This window comes from Tamandua tetradactyla, chromosome 9, assembly GCF_023851605.1.
Source record: "Tamandua tetradactyla isolate mTamTet1 chromosome 9, mTamTet1.pri, whole genome shotgun sequence".
NCBI classification, from domain to species: domain Eukaryota; kingdom Metazoa; phylum Chordata; class Mammalia; order Pilosa; family Myrmecophagidae; genus Tamandua; species Tamandua tetradactyla.
Genome location: NC_135335.1, coordinates 83,210,237 through 83,237,692, shown reverse-complemented (window position 1 = coordinate 83,237,692; position 27,456 = coordinate 83,210,237). Strand labels below are relative to the sequence as shown.

Below are 27,456 nucleotides of genomic sequence, written 5' to 3'. Positions count from 1 at the left end.
CTAGGTTCTTTCATTTATTCAAGTTAAGTGCCAGAGCAAAACAGATAGATATAATAGTAAGTAGGGCAGTCTCTGCTCTCCAGGAAAGAGAGAGAAGGAAAATAAAACCAACTATTGTGATTTAAGAGCTTTAACCGGGTAAGCATGCAGTCAGAAGAGATCTTAGGGGATGATGCTGTAATGCTTCCACAGGAAATGAGGACCAAGCTAAGTAGACATTAGAGGGTTGATTCCCAGTCCTGCCAATCTATGTCTTTATTACATTTTTAAATTTTAACAATTTATGAAAGATTTATAAAGTTTCTCTAAATATTTCAATAGTTAATATATCACATAAGGCATTTGAAACTTAAGTGTTTCATAGGTACCAAAAATGAAATCTAACTAATGTATAGTCTTTAGACTACATATTATGGAGACCATTTTAAGTGATTCTGTAACAGGATTTTTTTTTAAACTGAAGAGAAACCCAAGCTAAGATAATGTGGATTTTAGATTAAAGAAATACAAAACAAAAAATTGTAGTATTATGACCTCAGAATGCAGTCATGCAAATGTTTCCCTGAACATAATACAAAAATTCATTATAAACCTATCAAAGGCTAAGTTTTAAGATGTTCAGAAGCAAGTTTATGAGATTTCAAAACATCTCCCTGTGATTAAACATCTTATCTCCTTTATTAAACTGAGGATTAATCTATATAAATTGGCTTCTTTTTGAAGTTAGGTTATTAGAGAACTAACAAGATATTGCTTTTTAAAAATGATCATATTAAAGAATATTTAATGTATATCCACATAAGGAATTCCTTAGCTTGTGTCATTTTCCCAATCACCATTCAATGGTAGAAAAATCTGAAAATTATAAGAAGGGCCCAGACAGTTTCCCATTAACATATTTCTTTGAAGGCTCATCCTTTATCTTAAAAATGTGTACAGATCCAAGGTTGTTTTTAATATAAAAGGTTTCCACCCAAAAAAGTTAAGCAAAAGTGACACTTCAGAAAGGTATTTCTCTTATGGCTGAGAAACTAGCACACGATTCATACCCCAGTTTGAGCCCAGATTTGGTCCCCTCTGTTCCCCATCTGCCTTTGATCTTTCTCCTTAAACCTGTATCACATTTGTCATAAAACTCTAAAGATAAGTATTGCCACGCAACTTGCCGCCAGTGTGTATGTATGCATGTGAAGGACAGAGCAGTCTTGAAATTATGTGAATGAAAGTTTTTATTTTTTTCAACATAATACAATTCTAGTCTTAATCAAATTGGAAAAATTTTATTTTTTAACTGCACTAAGCTGACAAAAATGTTCTCCCACATTACATTAAAGTATTCCTCATGTTTTATTTCCAGTGCTCAGATATTTAATAATTAAAATAATTTTAATGGATCTCTTTTAACTTCCTCAAATATACATTGTCCAAACCTTTGTAGGTCAATAAAGGTTCATCCAGCAGTCATCTATGCAGACTCTACCAGACTGTTTCAACTTCAGTATAATTGAAGTCTTTGGGAGTTTAATGTTATGGAAACACGGCCCATCATTTTCCATCGTGCCAGTAAGTCTTAGTTAAAATTCTTCCTCTGCTTGTTTGGTGCGGGACTGCTTGAGCTGCTGTAACCGCTCAATGGTTTCAGAAACAGTACGCTCTCCATGGACCTTATTGTCTCTTGTACGGATATTAACAGTGCCACTGTTTTTCTCTTTTTCACCAACAACTATATCAGAAATGACACAACGTTTTGTTAGACGGAATCTAAGGATATGGAAGGATTTTTATTAAACATTTGACAGAAATAATCTTAGGACCAAGAGCCACCCTGTAGCTTCCAGTTCATTAAAATGTACAAGTGGCTATTGGGCAAATGATTTAAAAATCTTCATTCAAAAAAAAAAATCTGCAATACTCTGCAGCATTGCTCTAAAATTGTTGTGCTTGTTGAGTTACTTAAGCCAGCTGACTTAATAAAAATTTAGTGTATAAAGAAATAGGAGGTGGAGGGGAGAAAAATTTTTAGACAAACCTTTTAAAATTATTCTTTTTCAAACCCAAATTTTCCTTTGTTCTATCAACTAAAGAAACTTAATACATTAAGAATCAAGATTGGAAAGAACTAAATTGATTCTTAACCACAATTCACAAGTCCAAATCTAACGATTTCAGATTTTCCTAAGATTTGGGACATTTTCTTTGGTCAGTTTCCTTCCATACCTAGGATGAAGTTATATTGTGCCAATTGTGCGTTTCTGATCTTCTTATTCAGTGTGCAGCCTGGATCAAGATCAATGTCTGTCATGAATTTAGCATCATGGAATTGTTGCTGTACCTATTTAAACAGAGACACAATTCTTCAGATCTAAAATTAGAATTACATTTTGAACTTAAGTGATTTTATTTTTCTAACACAGGATTTGAATAATCAAGTAAGCGCTGAAAAAAGAATGCTTAACAGCATATACTGAAGCATGTATTCTTAATTTGTTACTTGGTGCTATGTTTTAAAAACTCAAAACGACATATTTTGCTATTGAGACATAAATGTTTTAGAAAATCCTTAAAAAAATCAGAATTTAGGCAACCAGAAAAATTTAACAAGCTCTCTTAAAAGATACAGATTACAAAAGAAAAGAAATCCTTTTGCAAACATATCTCAAGTTCCTGATACGGCTGCAGGGAAATAAACTGATTATCAGTCTCCAAATAATATCCATCGATGGATGCCCAGTTGAATAGAGAATATATTATTTCTGATCCCTCAAAGAGGCAGCAAGTTTGTAAATATCAGGTGGGACATCACCTGTTGCTGCCATTTCTATGTGTATTTTTTTTTTCAAATAAAATGTAGAAAGTACCAACAATTAGCTAACATTATTACAACAACTTCTTTCATACGATAGCTTCTCTTTAAAACTGTCTTTTACAACTCTCTATATATGATGATATAATATACAGATTCTATAAGAATAATTTTAAAAAATCAGGCTTGAGAATACTGATTTCTTTTTGATTAAAAGAAACCTTAAAAAGTGAAGGCAGCAAATAAAGGGATTAAAGATCAAATGAGTATTTCTTAGAATAAACTTCTAGGAATTTAAAATCGCATACTATGTTAGATATTATTATTCACTGTCTTTATTTGCTTTTCAAAAATATTACTTCAATTTTATTGTCTTCAGTCTATTTATATAAAGCAGGCGTTTTCAGTACGTTTCCTCTGCAAAAAAAGCAATGCGCACATGAAGATGTTCAACATCATTAATCATTAAGGGAAATGCAAATCAAAACCGCAATGAGATACCACTTTAGACCCACTAAGATGGCTATTATTTAAAACATGGAAAATAACGTGTTGGCGAGGATGTGGAGAAACTGGAACCCTTGTACATTGTTGGTGCAAATGTAAAATGGGGCAGCCACTATGGAAAATAGTCTAACTTCTATATTTAATTTCCTCGAAAAGTTAAATATCGAATTACCATATGAACCAGCAATCCCACTTCTAGACATATGCCCAAAAGAATTGAAAGCAGGGACTCCAAGATATCTAATAATTGTAGGCTGTTTTATCTCTGGCCCCAGTCACTAAATGTCACTACAGTGTTTCCACTCCAGTCAATTTAACACCCCCCCCCCAAAAATACCCAAAACAAAACAAACAAAAAATAAACACACCACAGAATTATCCCAAATACTACCTCAACCTTAGGAGAAGAGAGGCTAGTACTATCTCCAGATAAGAACTAAGTTACCTAATTAACTGATAGAGATAAATAAGATAAAATACAGTCAATAACACATGGAACATAACTTTGATTCTTACTTTTATAACTAAAACTATATAAACTGTGAGGAAAACCTTACTTTGTACAGTAATATGAATAAGTTTGATTTTTTTTATCAGCTGGTTTAATATTCATTTCTTTATTACAGTTAAGACTTAAGCACAATTTATTTTGATGATCTGGAAATATGAAGATATTGATGTCAGCATTTGTTTTGATATTTAGATTTTTGTCTGTTCTGACTAACCAATTTATTGTTTTTAATTTACAATTCAGAAACTCTAGCTGTTAACCTTCCTCTTAATTGAAGCAATGCATTTTTTTAACACTACTTCTAATCATCTGAAATTTCACAGAATGGGAGTATCAGTGTAGCAGAACAGACTGTTCTAAAATGTGGCATGTAAAAGGATATTTATACATTTATTAGTAAGTTTATCTGCGGGGGAGGAAAGACATTACATTGATTACGCAAACTTTTGATCTGAAAAAAATCCAAATATCGAATACATTTGCAGTAAAAAGGAAAACTACTCTGTTAAAGAACAGATTATATATTGCATTATACATTTGGATTTACATATATAATATGGAGACACGCAATGTTTTCTCATTTGGTTAGGAGGTTTTTTAAAAAGGGAATACTATTAAATATACAAGCATATAAAAAACACCATACAGATATGTCTTCTGATCGTGGAACCATATAAAAAAGCATTAAAAAGGCAATATAATCTTTTTGGGCTTACCACTGATGGAAAAATAGTAATATTTTTCTTTATCATAAGCAGCTTAATTTACCAAGTATCTGTAGCTTATGAGAACTGAAAAGCTGAATAACAGATATGATTTAAAGAAAGTCATACTGAAAGTTTACCTTCTGGGCATATTCATCACATGTGGGTCCTACTGGAACGACCATTATCTGGCGAGGAGACAGCCAGAAGGGCCTTTAGAAGAAAACAAAAACATCTAAGGTAGATTTGGACACATTCGTTAAACAAGGACACCACATTTCCTAGTCTACTTTTCCTGAAACATGTAAGGGCTACTTAAAAAACAAAACAAAAAAAACAAAAAAAAAAAACCTGGCTTTTTTCAATGCCCAAAGAAGACTAAGAGGAAAAAACTCAGAAAGAGAAAACTAACCCTAAATAACGAAAATCTGTAACTACGATTTGTCTTGCTAAGCAGATTGCAAAGAAAATTGAGAACAAAGTGTATGTGTCATACTTCAAAACACCTCATAAAAAGAGTCATGCTTTGAATGAAGGGCTAAAATTTCTTAACTACAGTTCAATGATGAGCTACTCATACATTATTTTATTACTTATTTTTTGTTGGCAACAATATAGACCAAGCTTCCAGTTTATTCAAGAATCAATCTGCAAGATTCAGCAAATTGTAACTGATAATAACTGGTGATGGTATACAAAAATGAGCCCATTTTCACTATTTATAAAAAAATTATCTACATGCAATTTTCCCTGGGGAGCGTTTGGGAGAAGGGTATCAAACCATCCTGACAATGAAGACATCAGGCCATGTTTCTCTCTATTTTCAGTTCTTTTGTTACATCAGGGTAAAGGGTGGAGAAGACTCTAAATTCTACACTCAGCAAAGGTTCTCTTCTACCTACCAAAAGTTTGGCATAGCAATCAACCAAAGATCCTCCTATTTTCTAGGTGCTATGTAGAGAATGTTTCTTATATTTTATTTGGTTATGCAAAATATAACTGAGATGAGATTAATTTATCTTACAAACAAGTATGAAAAACTTCCCATATGGCTAAGCTAACCAAATTACAAATAAAACCAAAAAAAAAAAAAAATAATGACTGCACATATAAAATAAAACAGACTTACAACACTTTACAAAAGTTTTGCATAAATAAAATCAATATGGCAATCTCTACAAAATGTGTTTTATAACTTTGTGCTGCTTTCAACTGCTCTAACAAATTACAGAGCCAGATGAAAGTGCTTTAAAAATAAAATGGTAGTCACATAGTCATATCTTCCTAGCAAAAACACAATCTTATGGAAACGAGTCACAAAAAAAATTGATCAGTTTGGAGTCTACGCTTTCAATTAAAAAAAAAAAATGCTTGGCTTCTAATGGATGTCAAAACACATGCTTATTCTGATCAGCAAGGCTTAAATAAGGTAAGCCAAAAGCCTACTTTTATTTACTCAGAAACAGCAAAGCCATATAAATCTCAAATATAAGTTAAATAACTTGAAAAGCAATCAAAATAAAAATGCTATTTACTGAATAATTCCTATTCAGAAAATGTCATATAACAAACAGTTAACAAAAATAATTAGTAATAACAAATGTTCTTAAAACTAAAAAAAGCTGGGTCTACATTTCGATTCCTTTACTTTTTAGTGAACACTTGTCATTCATTAGAAGTCAGCAACCAGAATGAGTCTCCTTTTCTATCTCATCACTAAATTACAATTTACATTATCCAGACAAAAACAAAATAAAACAAAAATTACCATTTGCCCCCATAGTTTTCAGTGAGGATAGCAATCATTCTCTCCACTGACCCCAAGATGGCTCGATGAACAATCACTGGCCTTTTCTTATCATCACCGTCATGGCTGTAACGAAAAAAATTTGTTTGGTTTTGTTATGTATCTTTTCCCTAATAACCTTGGAGGAAACTGTTTCAGAGCAGACACCAGAAACTCACCTTACAAAAGTAAGATTAAACCTGATAGGCAACTGAAAATCCAGCTGAATCGTTGCACACTGGTGGTACCGACCAATTGCATCTTTGATCTGTATGTCAATCTAAGAAACAAAGACAGTGTTAACATAGTTGCTGTCTATAATAAAGCTGAACCCAGTGGTTGGATTAGGGCTTTTTTTTTTTTTTCACTTTTTGGTTTGTTTTTTTAAAACTCATTTTAAAGTAATGTCTTCTTAACCCACAAATGAAAATCACATTAGACCAAAAGATCTACCCCCGAAAAACACTGGTACTGACCTTTGGACCATAGAAAGCTCCATCTCCAGGGTTTAACTCCCACTTTTCACCAAATTCATTTAAGCTGTTTTCAAGTTGCTAAGGATAAAGCAAAACGACTTTTATTTCTGTTCATCTGTAAATTCCCATCTTCCAGTCTAATCTGAGACTAAAAATGAAATTACCCTCATGGATCACTGTTTGCTTTGTAAATTTTGTCCAGCTAAACATACTCTCACACAAACGCCTTTTAAAGCTTAGGGCTTGATAACTAAAAAAATATTCAACCATTTTCAAAATGCATAATCATATAGCAAAAAATAATCTCATTCAATCCCAAGAATCACTTCCAATTTCTTTTGCTTTTATCCATTTAAAGAGGGTTGGCTTTCTTACGTCTTATATCAAGTCAAGTTCAGAGTAATAGTATTAAATCCTGCTGAAAAACACACTTACTTTCTCAGCTTGATTCCAAACTTCAATATCTCCAAGGAACTTTTCTGGGCGGGTTGAAAGATTGAGTTTAAAGGAAAATCCAAACACATAATATACTGTACGTAGAAAATCCAGACAACCTTTTATTTCATCCTCAATCTTTAAATGAAAAAGAGGGAACAATGGTTACTTTCCTTGACTTTCTTGGCATTTCTTTCAAAGTATTTTATTCTACAGGGCCTCATACCTGCTCCATGGCACAGAATATGTGAGCATCATCCTGCTGGAATCTTCGTACTCGGGTGAGTCCTGTGAGTGCTCCTGACAGCTCATTTCTGTGAAGTACCCCAAAATCAGCCATCCGCAGAGGCAATTCTCGCCAGGATCTTGGCCGGTGATCAAACATGAGGCTGAAAAAGGAAGAAAAATAAAATTCACTGATATTTAATTTCATAGGAGTAAGCCTTCTCTAATATCACACTTCATACAAAAAGCTATCAGGCTGTCAAAAAGCCACTGATTCTTGTTACCATACAATCAGCATGCCTCAAATTCTGGGCTTCATACAGCAATTTAAGCACTTATATGAGTAAAAAAGCAAATAAGTTATAACACAACTATAGCTAAGAAAGAATATATGGCTATTACCACAAGGCTGGAGTTAAATCACTATGCTCATTATTTATATTAATTTGAGGACTGCCTTTAAGATTCATCAAACAAAAAATCTTAACCATAGACAAATTGTTTATGTCACTGTAAACTAAAGTTAGAAACGCTTGCTTGTTACTATTCTCAAAGGTGCTTCATTTTTGTCTTGGTCTGAAGATGCTTCAGAAACTTGAATTTATTCAAAAATTAACTCAACTGATACCCTAATATAAAACCCAGATTCCTCATGGAGATTTGCCCATCTTGCCTCCTCTGACTTTGCTAGAAGCTGTGAACACTGTGGATGGGGCTAGGCCAGAGTTACTGGCATCCAAGGCTCTTCACCCAACTTCAAGAAAGATGGAAAGTAGAACAGTCTCAAGTCAGGGAAGATTTTCCACAGATGTCAATTCATTAGCAGTAGGTTATGACAGAGCATGTTCCCTTAAAAACATAAAAATAAAAAAACCTCTAAAGCTTCTGCTAAGCCCCAGATTCAGTCTCCTTGTTTTATATTCTGCTTTGTTAACTATTATCCCAGTACCATGTTGAATTTCTACAGATCTTGGGGATCTAATCAGATACAGAAGATACTATAATGCCACAAAAAATAACACAATTTGTTTTTAACAGAAATTATTTTAAAGGAGGAAAAGCAGTATAGGGCTAATTATAGCATGGGAAAATCTGATAGAAACTCAAAGCTGCTGAATACCAGTGTCCTGGGCAGTTCATTGGTTTCAGAGCAAATAACTCCTTCTCCACCTCAAAGGAAAACATGTTCTCACTGTAATGCTGCCAGTGACCCGAGGTCACCCAGAGCCGGCTATTGTAGATGTTTGGGGTGACCACTTCTTGGAATCCTCGTTTCCTATATTCACTCTGTCAGGAAACAAACAGAACACATGCACAGAGAAATCAACACTCATGCTTTTTGGTGGCAGTAAATATTTGAAAGGCAATTTTATACAATCTAGTGAAGTTCATGATACACATATACTCTGACTTAGAAATTCCACTTTACAATGTATACCAAAGAAGAAATGTGCACATGTACCTATGGAGGCTTGTAAAAGTGATGCTGCTGCAACATGGTTAGTAATATGTGAATAGTGGAAATTATATAATAATGTCCATCAATAAAGCAATGGGCAAAATATAATAGAATAGCATGCAACAGTGAAAATGAACAAACTGGACCTGTACATAATAAAAAGGATTCTGAAGGGGGGGCTTTCACTATATGGGCAATGTTATATTTCTATAACAAAAAAATCTGACGATGTAAATATTTGTTAAATCTGGATGGTGATTATACAGATGTTAATCCTATTCTCTAACTTAAACGCTTGCTTTCACAAGGAAAATAAAAGTGAATTAAAGATTCAGAGCTCCTGTGTAAAAGGTACAAATTTACCAGCTTCTCTTTTGTGTACATATCCATGTATATGAACCCAATCATGTATGAGAGAATTTTTAAAACTTTTTGAAACTGCAGTTACATTTTTATTTATTCTTTTATATGTTTCTCCTTAAATAGATTATCTTTCCCTGTTATGAATCTTATTTAATTAAAATCATATTTTATCTTAAATCTACAGAAGAAAATAATGAATATGGTTTACCCTGATAAATTCAATGAGTGTATTATAAATGTAGGCTCCCTTCGGCAGGAAAAAGCAACTTCCAGGGCTAAGTTCATGGAAGAAATACAGTTCTTGGTCCTGGATAAAAGAAGAGCAAAAGATTGTTTATATATGTATATAAAACCAGCTTAAACATTAGTGTTCTTGAGCTCAGAATAGAGTCATGATACACCATATTTTAAGTAGCCACTCCTCAATTAAACAAAACCAGTTGATATTTCTACAATACAATGGAAAGGTAGAGAATTGAATCTGATTTACAAGTTAGTACAAGTATGTTCCCTGACTGTTACATTCCTGAACCCAGCCAGATTTATCCAACAGTGAAACGGTCTAGGGAACCTCTCAGCTGTTTTCTACTATCCTCAAAGGAGGAATCTCTCTTGTTTTCAATTCCTCAAAGCATCAAGATCTAGGTTTCTCTCTTTTTTAGTGGGAGGGGAAGGAAGGAGACTGGGAAAAGACAGTGATACTGAAATGGGAGATGAGGTTAGCTGATTTTGGGTTATTGAGAAGGGAAAGTAACAAGTTTCTTCATACCTCTCTGACCACCCCCTACCCCACCCTCACCCAAATGCCCAAAAGCTTCAGTGAGGGGCCACACTAATGGTTGCTAGATTGCTTCCTGCTAGCATTTATTTCAGGCAGTCAAGGAAGCATGGCAGTAGAGGCTGCCTCCTGTTCAAGCTTCAAATCTAACAGACGAGGACCCACAGCATGTATTTAAGAGCATTTTAAAAACGAATGCTCTTCTCAAATCTACCTTCTGATTTAGAGAACATGAAGACGATAGAGGGATAAAGGAAAAGACAACTGAGAATTCATCAGTGACTCATGGTATCACCTCGGCAACAAGTAGGTTAATTTTTCTGGTACTGAATTTCTTCATCTTAAAAATGGACAGTGGGACAGGATAATTTCCAAAACATCTCCTAGGTCCATAAGATGCCATTATACTTTTACAGAAAACTCTACATGATAAGCTTCTTCTCAATAAAATAAGCTAAAATATAGTTCTGTGTGGTACTAAGAATACTTCAGAAACATTATGTGTACAGTCAGTCAGCAGTTTGCGGCTCATAAGGGCCACAGTACCAAAGTTACCTGAAAGCTACAACATCTCTTCAAAAGGCATCTCTCTTTGTTTATACTAGGAAAGTCCTAGTATTTAATATTGTTAAATTTCAAATGAAAATGAAAATAACTCATTCTAGACACATCACTGTTTTTTAACATACCCTCCCAATTTTCCTATGATCTCGGTTTTTAGCTTCCTCTTGGAACTTCTCCCACTCTTTCAACATTTTAGGATCTGGGAATGAAATGCCATAAATTCTCTGGAGTGTCTCCATATCTGCTTTGCCTTCCCAGTATGTGGAGGAATTCTGAAAACAAGGATTAACCATGAAGCAACATTGAAATTTTAAATATCTCACACTCATTTTAAGAGTTAGATGTTACTTCTTATAACCACCTTATTAGTTAAATTCACATTATTCCTTACAACAAGAAAAATTACATAAAACATGCGCATAGTCAGTAAATGTCTCACAAATACTCTGGAGTCAACCAGGAAGCTGTGTTCATTCAGAAGCACAAAGCCGGCTATTATTTCCCTCAGAGATGCCCATCTTTTAATACCCTCTCAAACCCCACCTCTATGAATATTACTCTGATTGCAAGGTTATCTTTCCTTCACAAAGTGATTAAAGAAAAATGGAAAAGGAACCAACAACAAAAATACTTGAAATTATCATGATTTAAAGTGCATTCTAATAATCACCCATGACATGTTCATGAACCGGTATAAATTTGTTAAAAAGAACAACATGGGTGACTATTAACTCAAACATCCAGAAGGCAAAAGCATATCATTTAGAGTGAGTCTCAAAGGTTTCTGAGCCTGATGGCTCATAGCTGCTTGGTTCTGTGAATCTCCCAAAGCTCCATCCCCACATGCTAGTGAGGAATGTTAAGTTTGTAACTTCTTAAGTTAATTTGAGTGATAAAAGACTGACAAGATACAGCTCTGGAAAAGTTGGCAGACATCACAAAAAAAAAGAAATCCATCCTTATATATGCAAAAGGAAACTACTGAGAAAAGTGGTAGAAAAGAGAAATCAATAAAACACAAATTTTAAACATGTTATCTATGCTAGACAAACATATTTAGATAGAGGGCCTTTAAAGTTACATTACTTACTTTGTGTATTTTTAAAGTTTTAATTTTGCCAGTGTGTCTGACATGTGGACCCCGGCAGAGATCTATCAAGGGGCCACACCTGGAAATGAAATGAGGGGAATTTTAACAAAGACTGAAAATGACATAGCCATTAGCTGCATTTAACGACTTTTGGATATCCTTACCTATAGACTGTGGTAGTTGGAGTATTCACCTTTTCATTCAATATCCGGCATTTGAACTTGTTGTACTAAAAACAGGAAAAATGATCTAAAAACCCTCCTAATTTTCACTTTTAAATAAGTAGCTAAAATATAAAATCTACATTCAATATATCTTATCAAAGCATTTTATGAATATAAATATTTCAATGTTTCATGCATTAAAAATATGGTTATTCTAGTAATGGGTAGAGGTGATGGTGGCACCACGTTGTGAATGTAATCAGTAACAATGTAATCAGTAACAATTAATTGTACTCTTAAAAATGGAAATTTTGTGTTAAATGTTGTTATAATAAATTTTTTTAAAAAAGGGTTAAGCTTGCTAATTAACAAAGTAGGCTTCTATTTAGTATACTGAACCCCAGCAATACAATTTTTTTTTTTAGGCACATGGCCTGAGAATCTAACCTGGGCCTTCTGCATGGAAGGCAAGCATTCTACCACCGAACTACCCGTACACCTGCAGCAGTACAATTTTAACTAACATAATGAATAATATAAAAGTGGAAGCCATATATTACAGTTCAATTTACCTTAAACATTTCCAGTAAAGTTTCTTTCTTAACTTCTAATCTTTCAAAAGCTTGTTTTTCTTTAATGATTTTCTTACATAAAGTCTCCAAAGAAGAAAAATCATTGCTGGACACACCCCTGAAGGGGAAGAAAGGATAACCTCTTTTCATTACATTCACTGCACATTGGGGAAATGTTTGTCAATTATACTTCAAGGGAAAAAAAATTAGACCTTTGCATCATATGCTGGAGTTTTAAACTGAACACATTTACAAATTATTTATACATTTTATATTTTCAGTGGTTTCCACCTTGATCATCATGAAGACTTGACCCACAAGTGACCTCACCCCTCTACAGCCCTAACTGAGCTAAAAGGAGAGGGGAGGACTGGCTTTATTTCTTGACATACCTTAGGGTTTCACCTCTATCAGGCTAGAAGACAGTTCTGTACAAACCCACTCCCCACTCCCACCCTGAGGAGCACTGAAGCCTCTACCACAACATCCATGAATCCCAACACTTCAAGTTTTGGTAGTGCGAATATACTTAGTGACTATGAAGCAATGAGCTTTTTTATAAGTCTTCCTTTCTTGAGATGAGAACTCTTTAAAACTAGCTTTTTTTTTTTTTTTTTGCATGGGCAGGCACCAGGAATCAAACCCGGGTCTCTGGCATAGCAGGCGAGAACTCTGCCTGCTGAACCATCGTGGCCCGCACTTTAAAAATAACTTTTGAACCCACAGTAATTCAACTTGTTTTTCTTTTTCCAGCTACATAACTTACCCTTCTTCAAGGTACATGTCGTAATAAAATCCATTTTCTATCGGTGGACCGTAACACAAACATCCACCATAGACTCTTTCCATGGCTTCACCCATTATGTGAGCACTTGAGTGCCAGTATACCTGAAAATTCAAAGAAAAATGGGAAGACCTGAGTCTGGGCATAACAGATATGAATTAATATAGTCATTTGAAAGGGACATATAAAATTTATTGTAAATAAACCTAATACAAGAAAACATAAATGCACAAATTTGTGAACAGGTTGTGATTCTACTCAAAGCCTAAATAATTTTATAGGATTCTAGTTATTAAATTGTATTTGTACCTTAGAAATCATCTGGTTTAGCTGTTTTCAAGTTTATTAAATTCAAATTAGCATCATTAATTACAGGGGATGGATTTTGTTGCCTCAAAACAATTGCCACTCACATGTGGCTGCCTTATTGACTACAATGGTTCAGATTCTAAGTCATTGCATCTATACTCCTTGCCCCTGTGCTTTCTTTTCCCCAACTTATTGTTAAATAAACTCATTTAAATTGAGCTAATATATATAAAATCAGTATAGAAAGTTAGTATTTCTGTTAGAACTAAAACAGATTCAAGAGGCTGCATTTATACTGATGGCACAAATTTATAATTAAATACCTCAGTGCTATGCTAAAAGAACACTATAATAATCAGCCTGCATTTGGTGGGAAGGTTTTCTACTTATTTCTCCACGATGGTGTATAACATAAAGGGAAATAAACTACTTTGCTTCAGTGATGGCTTACTTATGTATGTGGACCAATGGTTTTCAAATGTATTCTGGAATCATTAAGTATTTTTATGAAAACGTTTTAATACCATGTTTATACCTTAATAACAAATCTTAAAAATATTGCTGAGTATATTCTGAATAACTGCCTTAACCAAAGTTGCCATATGATTTCAGAGAGTTTAGTGCAACTATAGTAATCAATAAGTAGTATTATTTCAAAGTTTTTTATAATTATTTCTGAAAAAGTTATTAATTTAGATCAGCTAAGGAACATAAGTGTAACTATCATAATCATCAGCATCCTACACTGAAATGCTTTCTTACATTAAATGTACATGTTATGAAACATGACAAGAAAGAAAAAATTATAGGGGCAGGAATTAATATACATTACAAATGCAAATTTTGTTAAGATAATTGGTATTTATGTTTGTACCTACTATTCTATCAATTATGATACTCTAGACCAAATCTTTGCAAAAATAGTGATTATGGATTAAAAACGGGCAATTCATTCAATGGTTAGTAAACTGAAAGCATGAAATTAAAATCCTATTTGTGTATAGTATAAAATATTTGTAATACAAACACCCTAAGTTACATTATTTTTCAAATCCTGTCTAAATTTATGAATAATAAAAATAGATCTAACATCTTTTCTAACCCTCCCTACTATAAGTTTAACTGATGAAAAGAAAAATAACTTTTAGGAGAACAGTTCAGTTGAATGAGAGTCTTAGTATTCTCAATTCATCACCTTAAAAGTGCTCCTTAAGAGGGAAGAAGACAAGCAGATAAAAAGCAAAGCTACAGAAGGGTATCCCAATATGATCAAACCCATAGAATTTCAGACTTTTTACAAATGATAGTACATAATAATCAAGGCACTCTCTAATTTATACAAATATTAATATAAACCTGGTCAACCTAGAAAAGTAAAGACAGTAAGTCTGGAAAAACAGGTCCTCTGAACTCAAAAGAGAGATCCTCCAGACCATGTTAACAATAACTTTAACGGGTTGCAAATTTGAATTTTAAAACAGGTAAAAATCTGAAAATCAATCGTCCAGTGGGAAGGGGAGTTTACTGAAAGTAATATTTAAATGCATTTGTAAATGTATTTTGGTATGTTGCTTGATAGAGCAAAGAAAACAATTTTTACCTACCCCAACAATTCTTAATAACAGTTCTAACATATTTTCCCCAGTGAAGTATCTAGCAGTGAAACCAAACCTATTCAACTTCAACTCTTATTTTATAACACAAGCACTTAACTTTTATTATGTTCCCTAAATGAAGGACAAAATGAATTTTGAACTTAAGATTTCGAATATGACAAGAGACATTCATAAACCTTAGCTACCTATAGGTAGTAGTATGAGCTAGAAAAGATAGCAAATATGAATCTTCAACCTGAAATTTGATGGATAATTTGGTACTAAGACTTACTGCCTGAGCTTCCTCATCATCAAACTTGAGAAGTTCCAAGGTACAATCTTCCTCCAGAGGGCGGTCTAGGTCCCAAACAACTTTATTCACTTTAGCTATTACAGTGTTGTCAGCCAGGCCTTGACTTAAAAAAAACAACAACATCTATATAGAGATATATAAATACACATGCACACATAGTACACACACATAAGAATCTAAAAAAGTATCTTTTCTAACAAACATTTTGAGAGTTAAGAGGCAATTAAATCAACACTATATATATATAAAATACTATATACACACACACACAAACACACACATATATACACAAATAGATCTTACTGAAATAAAATGGAAAAAGCAACAAGTACCCCAAAATGTACTCAAGAATACAATTGGAAGATCCTGAAAATTCAAAACATTTGCCATTTAAGTTCTATTTAAGCAGACACAAGGCACCTCTGATTAAAAAGTAAAAGCAACTTCCAGCAGTTTGATTAATCTTTAATCAAGTTTTCTACAAAGCCAAGCTATTTCAATCCTAAAGGAAAAGGAGGCTACTAAATAACTTCTCTGTTCTTTTCTGCTTTAATCATTAACTGGTTACTTCTTTAAAAGTCAATACTAGTAATTCTATACCTGACCATGATATTATTTATGACAAATATATATATAGGTAAAATAAAGGACCATGTAATAAAATTGCTTTCTAGACACACTGAAAGTCATTTTCTTTCCCCTACACTTTATATAAGGACAGATTCATCCTTTTTCATGGCAGGCCAAATACAATTCATAAAATGTACATTTTAGTATTTATAAAATATTAATTTTACTTGGTTGATATCATAGGTTATAGAAAATAAATATTTTTAAATAATTAAAAAAGTTAAAATGGTTTTCATTCTAAGACACAAGAGGTCTAGGACATGGCCCAGGATCTGGTCACGTGAACTGATCCTCATGACAGTGCTCCCGTCAGGGAGGATATAGTTTTGGGAAGAAGTTACCTAGTGATGATTCTGAGCCAAACCTTTACACTAGTTTAGAATCACTAAGTTCCAAGGAAAAAGGATTTTTGGTGAACATTTTGAAATCTTGTTTTTATTTTATAATAAAGTTTTACCTTAAACATCAAAGCAGTAAGCATTTAGGACTTATTCTAATGTTCTCAGCCAGGAAGACTTAATCTAAACTGTGCTTTTTAACCTTTGTGGCATGAGAGTCAATAGTACGCCAAGGGATACTTGAAGACCCAAAATAAAATGATGTGTCTTCTTGGACTGACTTAAAAGAATAATTTAAAACTTTAATATTAACACTTAGTGTGTATTGTGGAGCAAAAATGAAAATTTTACATGAATTTCAAAGATAAAAGTAAACATTTTAAAGAAATGCACAGCAGGCAACTCCAGGCCACGTTCACACAGCAACTGCCCCCGTGTCACCAATCAACTCAGGGGCAAGTTTCTATTCTCCTAATATTAGGGGTATAATATTATGGTTTACTGGGCGAACAGTTTGAAAAGTACTGGTCAAAGTCATCATCCAATTGAGTCAACAAGAATTTACCGAGCACCAGTTTTGTGTACAGCACTATGTAGAAAGAATGAAGACTTCGAGGCGACCTAGATTCTCAAGAAACAAGGGAAATGAGACAAACGTCAAGTTAAAACATGAACAAAAATGAAAAAGAAGGAAAAGAAACCCATGGCAGCACAGTACAAAACAAACTATCACCATCTGATAAAATATCAGATTCCACCAAGTGAAAAAGGCACAGAAGTTCTGAGAAGGGGAAGGCATCATGGGCCGAGTGATCTAGAAAGGCTCTGAAGATACAGCAATGAAGGGCTGAGGGATCAAAAGTTTTGGACAGGAAGAAAAGGAGAAGAAACGGCTTTCCAAATAAGAGAATGAATGTAGAAACAAGAAATGCAAGTTAAGTAAAGTTCAGGAAGGTACTTGACTAGGACAGAAATTAGTAAAGTTAATCAGATTACAGCTCTGACTACAAAACTAAGAAGAGGACAGCCTATAATAATCCAACAACTTAATGAACATATGCAACACTCTACATTATGAACAGCTTATACTCGGCTAATTTTAAACAAGTCTACCACCACTAGATCTCCTTTGTTGAGTGGTTCTCACCTATATAAGGGCTTGCAACCAAGTTCATACAATCTCCCCCACATAAGGATCAGAACATGAGAACAAACAGAAGGTAAACAAATTTCTATCCCATTTTCAATGATTCTATTGACACTCCCATAGATTATATCCAATGTTTTCTTTTATCCTGAGATCAGATAGAGACAATAAAACAAAATATACACATTTCACAAAGCATATGTGAATTTGGCAGAGGAAAATGTATTTTATCATACTGATAAAAAACAGTTTTCAGAAGATTAAAGAACTGAGCAAATGGTAATTAATACTCTCTATATTCTTTGGGAAGAAAATGAAAAATGGGATAAAATATCCTATACTCGACAATTTGTAATAAAATAAAATTTCAAAGAAAACCCTTTCTAAGCAAATGGAGCATGCCTTCTTTTCCCCTCTCATGATCACATGAACATGAAATAGACCATTATAATGTATCAAGTTCTCAAAGAACAAGGAGTCATTCCGGACGTCTGTAAAAATGTCATGTCGCACCAACACTGCATATCAGTGACTTAATCCCAGAGCTAAAAACCTCTTCAGGGTCTTATATAAATCAACCTAGAATGTTGTAGTTCTCTCAAAAACACTTCCCATTTGATAAATAGCAAAATAAATTGGAAGAGAATTGTAATAGTCAATTTGCTTGAATTTTAATAGTGCAATGGCCACTATCTTTGTGACAATGGAATAATCTCTTAATTAACCTGACCTTCAAAACTGTCTCTAAAGCACTTCGTTGCCTTTGTAAAAAGTACAAACAGATGTTCACAACACACAGAAACTCAGGGCTCATAGACCTAATTCTTTCCACTTCTATCAGTTGACCTTACCAAGAATCAGCTGAGCTGACTGCCAAATCTGTTTATGTATTTGTTATTTAAGTATTTAGGTTCAAGGTATGAAATGGAAGATAATCAGTTTTTGACAATTCATACAATTTCAGTGGTTTGACTCAATATAAAATTATAATAAACACAAATATAAATAAATAAGAAGAAAAAGAAAACAGAATGAAAGGATGAGGGAGGGAGGGACAGAGAGAAGGAGGAGAAACAACAAGGGAAGGAATTATAATTTCAATAAAAAACAAGTAGAATGTCTGAGAAGGCTTGATAAAGCCAAGACACTAAAACAAAACAAAACAAAACAAATGGTATCAAGTTAGATGTGGATCAAACAACTATAAGATTAAGGAGAAAATGATTCTGCATTAGGACTGCTTCTCAAGTGTGCTAAGATAATGCAAGAACTCGAACACATTCTATCCCATAAAGCCTTGCCTGTGTGTCTATGTATGTATGTGTGTATACTTGATGACTAAATAAATAGTTACATGTTTTAAGCTAAAATGTTTAAGACATATTGGCAAGTTTTTTCTGGTAGGGCTAGACAGTAAATATTTTAGACATCAAGGGTCACATACAATTTCTTCCATACTTTTCCAGGTTGTTTTATTTTGTCAAATCTATTTTATGATAGATGTATCAATTTATGATTCCCCATCTGATAATATGATCAATTACTGATCTCAATTGCATCAGATTAAGACAGCTTTTATTGTATTACAAAGTATACATCTAATTCTCAGTTACCTCAAAAAAAATCTTTCCAACTCAATACATTTTAAGATTAGATATGGACTGTCTTTGGATTTATAAAAATAGTACATTTTTTTCATGTGTCATCTATCAGTTCTTATGTAAGATAATCTACTTTCATTTTTACCTTCAAAACATAGAATTTAAGCCAAAATAGTGAAACATTTGTCTACTTGGTTTTGTTACACTTATGATCAAGTAGAATGAATGATAACATAAAATCCTTCATAAGATAAAGGCTAAGTGGACTCATTCAGAAATATTAACTTTGAATCTTGACTTTAAACCTTCACATAATTTTGATTTTTTAAAAGTCCCAAATCAGGTAAATTAAACCCATTAAAGACATTAAACAGTAAAACAAAAAGAATTTGAAGATAAAACTTGGTAAGATATAAAACGGCTAGAACTCAAGATCCCTGTAATTTATACCTAATTCCACAAGCTATATTATATGGTGTAGTTTTCCAGGATTCCGCATCAACCTGTTTACCATCAGGCAGAGTGACTTTAATTGGCCTGCTATCTTTTTCTGCTTTTTCTGCCAGAAGGGAATCATGCTCTGCTTTTAGTTTATGATACATCTCAAGACGTGTGTTAATATATTCAGGCCAAGGATTCAGCTGCAAGACAAAAAAATAAGGAAAGGAATAATCAGTAAACACTTGATTTCCATTTTAAAAAAGGAAAAAAATAAACACAAACGCCCAAAATTACTGATACAACATGGTTTATCAAGTGCTGATATCACCAGACATCATTTTAATCTGGACCCAAATGAAGATAATAAAAAAAGTTTAAATGCCCTATTATAATTGTTAAGACTTTTTTTAAAAAAGGTACAAATAGTAACATAATAAGCACCAGGGCTGCCAACACGATGTCCTGAAAACTATTATCAATTTCATTATTATTTATGGCAAGTGTTTTTTCTAAGTTTGGCAAAAAAGGGGAAAAAGAGACATAATTAAAGATCTGACTTCTATTAGAGAAACCACATTCTTAAAAACGTTTCACAAAGCAGGTAGTGCATCTGTGGTCGCAAAATAGTCAAAACTACTGACATCTATACCATTTTCAAATAATAACAACATGGATGTTGTAGTTAGATTCAGGTGTCAACTTGGCTAGGTGAAGGTGCTTAGTTCTATTGCTGTGGACATGAGACAATGGCATGTGAACCTCCTCTATTGTTGATGACATCTGCAGCCGGCTAGGAGCCGTGGCTGCTGCAATGAATGATGTTTGATTTAATCGGGTGCTGCTTAAATGAGATACTCAAAGTAGCACAGCCCAAGCAGCTCAGTATACCTCATCTCATCACTCGCAGCTCAGCCCAGCCCTTTGGGGATGCAGAAAGGAATCACCCTGGGGAAAGCTGTTGGAACCCAGAAGCCTGGAGAGAAGGCCAGCAGAGCTCACCCTGTGCCTTCCCATGTAAGAAAGAACCTCAGTTGAAAGTTTAGCTGCCTTTCCTCTGAACAACTATACGTCAACTAAATAAATCCCCTTTTATTGAAAGCCAATCCATCTCTGGTGTGCTGCATTCCAGCAGCTAGCAAACTAGAACAATGGATAATCACAGCGGCACACGAAAGTGAAGGACATAGCTTTATTTTACCATGAGTTTCTATCTTGATATGATTTAAATGCTAGTACCTAATCCAGAGACCCCCAACTTGAGGTAAGAGAATATGAGTATCAACCATAATATATAGTGTTATTGTGCATCTAGCTTGAATGCTGGGTTTTGGTAGTCACAGTTGTCCACTATGTCAACCTTAGAGGTTAATAACATTTGCCTACATATAGTTAAAAATGGTTAAAAACATTTACTAAATACAGCTAAATCACACATTTAAAAAATATATTTATATATTCAGCCTATTCGAACCCCTCAAGTTTATCTTATCTAAAGTATTACTTTTTCCCCTTATATAAAAGTTCCTTCTCATTGCAGTCCTATCTTTTCTCAGCCTTCATCTTTTCAAATGGAAGAGCCCCGATTTCTTTCTACTTCCCTCCTACAGCAGTGCTTTGCTTTCTTTAGTTATTTAGTCACACTTTTGGGGAGCTTTCCATCAAATTGTCCTGAGTCCTTAGCCTCTAAGTTGAAGAACCCCTGATTTAACTGAAGCTCAGACCTGTCACACTATATCTACCATCTGACACACTCAGCCTGGTCTTGCCCATTCTGAAGCACAAATGCAGTCCCACCCACATGACCCTTCTGTATCTTACTGCAGTGTATCTCCATGTCCAGCTGGCACTGCAGAACTTAGTGTCAAACTGAATTTACTCATCATCCACTGAGCAGATACCCTCCCTGCCAGGCTCTAGGAATGCAGACGAATAATACCTGCATGCCACCCTTCCTTGGGGAATGAGGTAAGTATATGACAGGAACACAGAGGAGGAGGAAAGGTCTTGGAAATCTCATTGTGCACCCTATTTTGCTGACAGATTATTTAAAACATATCTAATGACATGTTGTACTTAAAATTCTCTATTCAAAAAAAGCCCTCTGGGAGCACCCTTTTTTCCCTATTTCCAATTAATTCTCAAGTATCACTGGAGAACAGCATTTACTATTGTACTGAAAGTACAAAAAAGAGAAATCAGAGAACATAGCCATTTTTCTATTTACTCACAAGTTTTTAAATTAAAAATCAAGAATTTCTCGAATCCCAATGCCTGCCCATGCAAAAAAAAAAAATTTCTCCCACAACTGTGGTGGGGTAAAATGGGTAAAAGATTGACTGAACATAAGAGAAATGACAAAGTAGGGGCTCAAAGCCATGTTACATTTGATCTTCTATATATAAACTTACTCATAAGTGAATGGAAGCACTATAAATATACTAACAGTAGTACTTATAAGGGCAGCTCCTTAAAGCCAGTTTATTGTGTTACATATACTTCTAAACAGCCTGTTCCTTTGTGCTTCTGCATTCTGGTGCAAGTTTTCTAAGGAGTCTCGCAATAAAACAGCTGCAATAACTAAAACAAAAAGTTCAACTTCAAAAAAAAAGGAGGGAGACATGCTCAACTGCCTCCCAGAGCAAAATACCTAGGAACCAGGTTGATTCTGGGCTGGATTTGAAAATGTCACTTCCTTTTCGTGTGTAACTAGGGAACGGAGAGAAAGAATTTTCTTTAGATTTGAGAGGCCTCAGGGGGATTTGTCCTGGTTTATACCAAACTCTAGTGGCAAATCCAGTGAGGCAGGCAAAGAACTGGGTTTTCTTAGGTTTCTCTGTCATTTATTATAAGCTAAACCACCAAATCTCTACCCCATAATATCCCACTTACTTGAACTAATCAGAACTAGCATTAATCTAGCAAGTAAATTACCCCTTCTCTTCATCTTTATTCTCTGATTTTATATCTAACTCCATAATCAGATGATCTTACATTCATACTCCAGTGGTCTTCCTTTTTCAATAATTGCAAATTTTTTTTTCCCTCACAGACTGTGGTGGTTTGAAGAAAAACATGTCCTTAAATTTAACCCATTCCTGTGGGTGTGAACTCATTGTAAGTAGGACCTTTGGATGAGGTTACTTTAGTCAAGGTGTGGTCCAACTAAATCAGGATGGGTCTTAATCCTATTACTGGAGTCCTTTATAAGCAGAGAGAAAATCAGAGAGAGAAAACCAGAGAAAGCAAGAAGCTGGAAGAGAAGGCAAAGGCTAGGAGAGGCCACTACGTGACAGAGATGCCATGGCCAGGGATCACCAGCAGCCAGTCCCAGAACTCTAGTTTTTAGGAAGAAACTATCACCCTGATTTGGACTTCCAGCCTCAAAACCATGAGTGAATGAATTTCCAATGTTTAAGCCAACCCACTGCATTTGCAACAAGGAAATTAAAACACAGACTATCTTTTCGTAAATTCTTCCCCAGTACCATCGTACAGCCCATGTAAACTATTAGATTCTTTACACAAAAATTCTTTACATAAGTCTGAGAAAGTTCCCTGCCACTTCTCAGTTTTTGAGAGCAGAACTTGAAATCATTTACCTCTGCCCGACCTCCATCCCCAGATCCTTCTTTGTTCTTCTTCTTGCCTTCTTTTCGCTTCTCCTCACTGGTACTTTCCTAAATAAGCAAAAAAGAAAGGAAACATTCTATAGTTTCATCTAATTTGACTCCCTCCATTCTGCCCCTAGAAAACTTGAGAATGTTATTTTAGCATTTATTAAAAAAAAAACAAAACAGTAAAAATCTGATTTTAAAAGACTAAGAAATTTTACCATTGGCAAAGATAAATTAACAAGTTCCAATAAAGACAAGTCCTAAAAAAGTGAAAGAGAGTTATTTGATGATGCTCAGTTTCTCAAATTCATTTATTTTGGCCATGACTCTCACTTCAGGTTTAACTGAAACATGTACTAAAGAAGCATGCAACTTATTCAGTAACAGTATTTTCAGAAACAGTATCTAACGCAGTACGCAATCCACTTCAAAAAGCACTAATAAAAGCCTAAGAACTCACGGTATTTTGTTAAACCTGTGGAGGGAACAAACATAAAGACCCAATCCCTCCTCTGTGAGAACAATCTCTTCAGGGAAACTAAGGTATGCATGTGTGAGACACTCCTGGGGGAGAAAAGAACACAACAGCACCGTGATTAGACGTCAAATAAGCTGTACAAGACAGAGGTATGGGCTTTAGAGGAGGAGTAGGATTTTGACAGAATGGATTATGAAACACAGGAAGTGTGTTCTAGGTGTACATATACACTTATTGTCAGAAACGAAAAAAAGGGAGAAAATAGAAAATTACTAAACCAGGTAAACAAATGCAACAGGGTTGTTTTAGGAAGTAATATATGTTACAGCAAACTAGGGCTCTGAGAGAACAAGCACTAAAAGTTGCCAGAAGAAATATGGACTTCAATTAGAAAGTTTTAAAGCAATAAATCTGATAAAAAGGTAACCAATAACACATTGATTTACATCAGTGGTTCTCCTTTGGGAGCAATTCTGCCCCAAAAGAAGACATTTGGCAATGTCCAGAGAGATTTTGGTTGTCACATCAGGGGACAGCTACTGGTATCTAATGGGTAGAGACCAGGGATGTTGCTAAATATTCTACAATGCACAGGACAGCCCCCTATGCCTACCCGTAAGAGAATCATCCAATGCACAACATCAATAGCACTGAGGCTGAGAAACCCGAATCTACACTCTGTGCAAGTGCTTTTTAAATTGTAAAATATTTTGTATAAGTTGTTTCAGGATGTTTCCATTTGTGTAGACAATTTAGTAAGTAATAGATTTCTGAGACAATACTCTTCATAATATCCCACAGTATAAACAATAACATCTGGTTCTTACAGCAACCCTGCTGTAAGAGGACATTTGGGTCCTCTGAACCTTATAAAACATATTACTAGCAAAATTTTTAAAATGAAATAAAAACAAAAAATAAATAAATTTTAAAAATGAATTAAATATAATTTAATTATATTTTATATATAATTTTAATATAATGATATATTAATATATATTATATATTTAATATTAATTAATATTAGTATGCATTTAATATATAATTATATATAATATATATAATCAATTAAATATAAAAGCATGACCCCAAATTTCACCTTGATCTAAAATTTTCCCCACTCCAAAATTCTAAACTTAAACTTTTAAGGTTCATTTATATTCAACAGATGAATAATGAACACAAGTGCATTCTAATGAAGGAATAACATGACCAAGAGTTACAGGATTCCCTACATGCCCTCATTATGAACACAGTCAATTATACTGCGTAAGAGGGGTAAAAACCAATTGCAGGGCTGTCTGATTAGGTTAAAAATGGGAAAAGAATGACATAAATCTATTTCTGATAGAATATATTTGGGTTCATTCATACAGACATATGTTATAAATAGGAATAATGGAGGAGGAGAGAATTTAATTTACACAAGGGTTTTCTATATCCTAAGACACTGTTCATTTTACAAATAAGAACACTGGCTCAAAGAAGGTAAGCAGTCCTTAGGTAGACACCTACTAAGTAGAGCCAGGACTTCTTAAAACTATTCTTTCTGGAACCCTGAGACCCATTCTCTCTTTATTAGAGCAGTTGAGAAAATATGGGCAACTATTTTTTATTTCCAGTGAAAACAAAACAAAAATGTGAATTTACATGTTATATATTTACATTACAGTAACCTAAAATTTCAAACCAAAAATTGGGACATAGAACCAGATTGTCAAGGGAAGTTACAGAATTACTTTACTGAAGGATGGTTAGGAGTGAAAGAGTGGGGGTTAAGTAAATTCAAGCTCAGAGAATGACAGCTGGGGTAGTCCTGGAAATCTGGTTTAGTTCCATAACTCTGAGTCAAGTCGTTTGATGGCATTATCCGTCACTGACTGGTCCTATAATGGCTGATGGGAGGCAGGATAACACTAGGATTATAAATTTGGGCTACAGTACTGGGTTTGAGCAAGTTACTTACTGTTCCAACGCCTGTTTCCTTAGAGTTATTATGAGGACTAAATAATTTAACACATGTAGTGCATTAACACAGTGCATGAGCCATAGTAAGCACTCAGTAAATAGAAGCTTTTGTGAAATTACTATCATAGGAGAGAAAAGCCCTAGTTTTGTTAACCATACATTACCTCCAACCAAGTATGACATAACAATATTTATGGACATGGAAAGTTGTTTACTATATTCCATTAATAAAGTAAACAAGTTACAAAACAATAGACACTAAGTAATAAATATGGATATATATATACACACTCCATATATATCCCATATATATGGAAAAAAGTCTCTGGCTAACTACCTTAAATCATCTTAAATTTTATTTAAATAGTTTAGAATACACATGCATTTTCCTATTCAATCTAAGTTCGGAGGCATTCTCATTTTACTGATGAGAAAACGAGCTTTTAAGTGACTTGTCCTGTCATAGCAAGGTTGAGGCTGCTTTAGCTGAAGAACTCTCTGCAACAGCCTATTGTGTGTGGTCTAACTTCTCTCCAAGGCACCTTCCATCCCAATGCCAGAGTGATCTTCATAATTAAAATTCACATATCACTTTCCTGCCTGAAATCATTCATGTATAGAACACATTTGAAATAAGCCTAACTTATTCGCTCTGCTAAGGCTTATCTTTTGCAAGGAACCCTACAGACACTATTTACTCTGGGTGTACCTTTTCACTGCCCTTCCTACCTTTTCCTGGGAAGTCCCTTGGCCCTGGTGAACTCATGTCATGCTTCCAAACTCAGTTCAAGTGACCCTTCTCACAGCAAACTGGGAGCTCTCTCTTCTGTAATCCCACACAGTTTATCACAATTTTTCTCTCATACACACTAAACTGTGAGACTCTCAAAGTCAGGGTCTAGGCCCTATTCATCTACCTACATGTAGCACCTGGCAGTTAATCATAATAACAAACAAAGAAAAAAATAACCACGACCTGGCAGTGTGAAAGTGACCTAGGAGATGTTTCTACGCATTGGATGACACCAAAGAGAAAATGCCCAGCTTCGTGAATGGGTTAAGGTATGATTCTAGCAGGAAGAAGGGAGGAATCTCTCTGGAGTTTACCGACTGGAGTCACACTTCCTCCCCCATTTACTAGCCAATCAAGTTGGGAAAAGCTGGACCACATCGCGGGAACTAGGTGTTCTCTTCCTGAAACTTCCCTCACAGGCTTTTAGGATTAAATGAAGTTCTGAAATGCTCTTTCCACCTAGGGTTAGTGAAAATGCACTAGCCGAGGGGTCCGGGCCCCTAGATTTTAATTCTACCTCGGTTTCTAAAATAAGACCCCTCTGAGCAAGTCGCTAGCTCGCTGCCTGCGTCCTCATCTGCAAAGAGGATGGACCCAGAGATGACTGCCAAGGCTCCGTCCTCCATGAATAAACGATTCTTCCCCACACGGGGCTTGGACTTGCCCAGGAGCTCTGCTCCTCTCCTTCGCTCCGCACTGCCCGGGCAATTTCCTCCTCCCGGAGTCCCGCAGGCCCCGGCGGCGTCCGCAGCGAGGAGAGCCCGAATCCGGCCTCCAAACCCCACTCAGCCCGCTCACCGGCTTCTCCTCGCCTCCCATCATCTCTGAGGGGTTGCTGGCCTTATCTTCAGACATCGGTGAACCACGATGGGAAGAAGGAACCAGGAGTGACAGTCCTGGGAGGGAACAGCAGAGCAGAAGCCGATCAGAGATGGGCCAGGGCGCTCAGGAGCCCTGCGCTTGCGCCACGTGGCCCGGACTTGACCAGCTGATGCAATCTGAAGGCGC

At 34.9% G+C, this 27,456-nt stretch overlaps 1 protein-coding gene across 1 annotated transcript; it reads right to left on the bottom strand.

Annotated features, from left to right (window-relative positions):
- Window positions 1-1,260: 1,260 nt before the first annotated feature.
- TARS1 (threonyl-tRNA synthetase 1) lies at window positions 1,261-27,456 on the bottom strand. The gene is made up of 19 exons (XM_077116927.1): window positions 27,247-27,456; window positions 23,195-23,272; window positions 19,605-19,795; window positions 15,418-15,541; window positions 13,204-13,325; window positions 12,438-12,555; window positions 11,866-11,930; window positions 11,702-11,780; window positions 10,737-10,883; window positions 9,478-9,576; window positions 8,568-8,734; window positions 7,449-7,611; window positions 7,223-7,360; window positions 6,788-6,865; window positions 6,491-6,591; window positions 6,294-6,398; window positions 4,666-4,738; window positions 2,218-2,332; window positions 1,261-1,723 (listed from the first exon to the last, which is right to left on the bottom strand). The coding sequence occupies exons 1-19, from the start codon at window positions 27,301-27,303 to the stop codon at window positions 1,575-1,577; spliced, it is 2,169 nt and encodes a 722-aa protein (XP_076973042.1). The 5' UTR covers window positions 27,304-27,456; the 3' UTR covers window positions 1,261-1,574.

Bases quoted from the DNA above. Each gene is read 5' to 3' on its own strand.
- TARS1 (XM_077116927.1), bottom strand. From the start codon at position 27,303: ATGTCTGAAGATAAGGCCAGCAACCCCTCAGAGATGATGGGAGGCGAG. The intron at 12,556-13,203 runs GTAAGTTATGTA...CTTCCCCTTCAG, and splicing joins GACATGTACCTTGAAGAAGG to GGGTGTGTCCAGCAATGATT. The intron at 1,724-2,217 runs GTATGGAAGGAA...TTTCTGATATAG, and splicing joins ACAATATAACTTCATCCTAG to TTGTTGGTGAAAAAGAGAAA.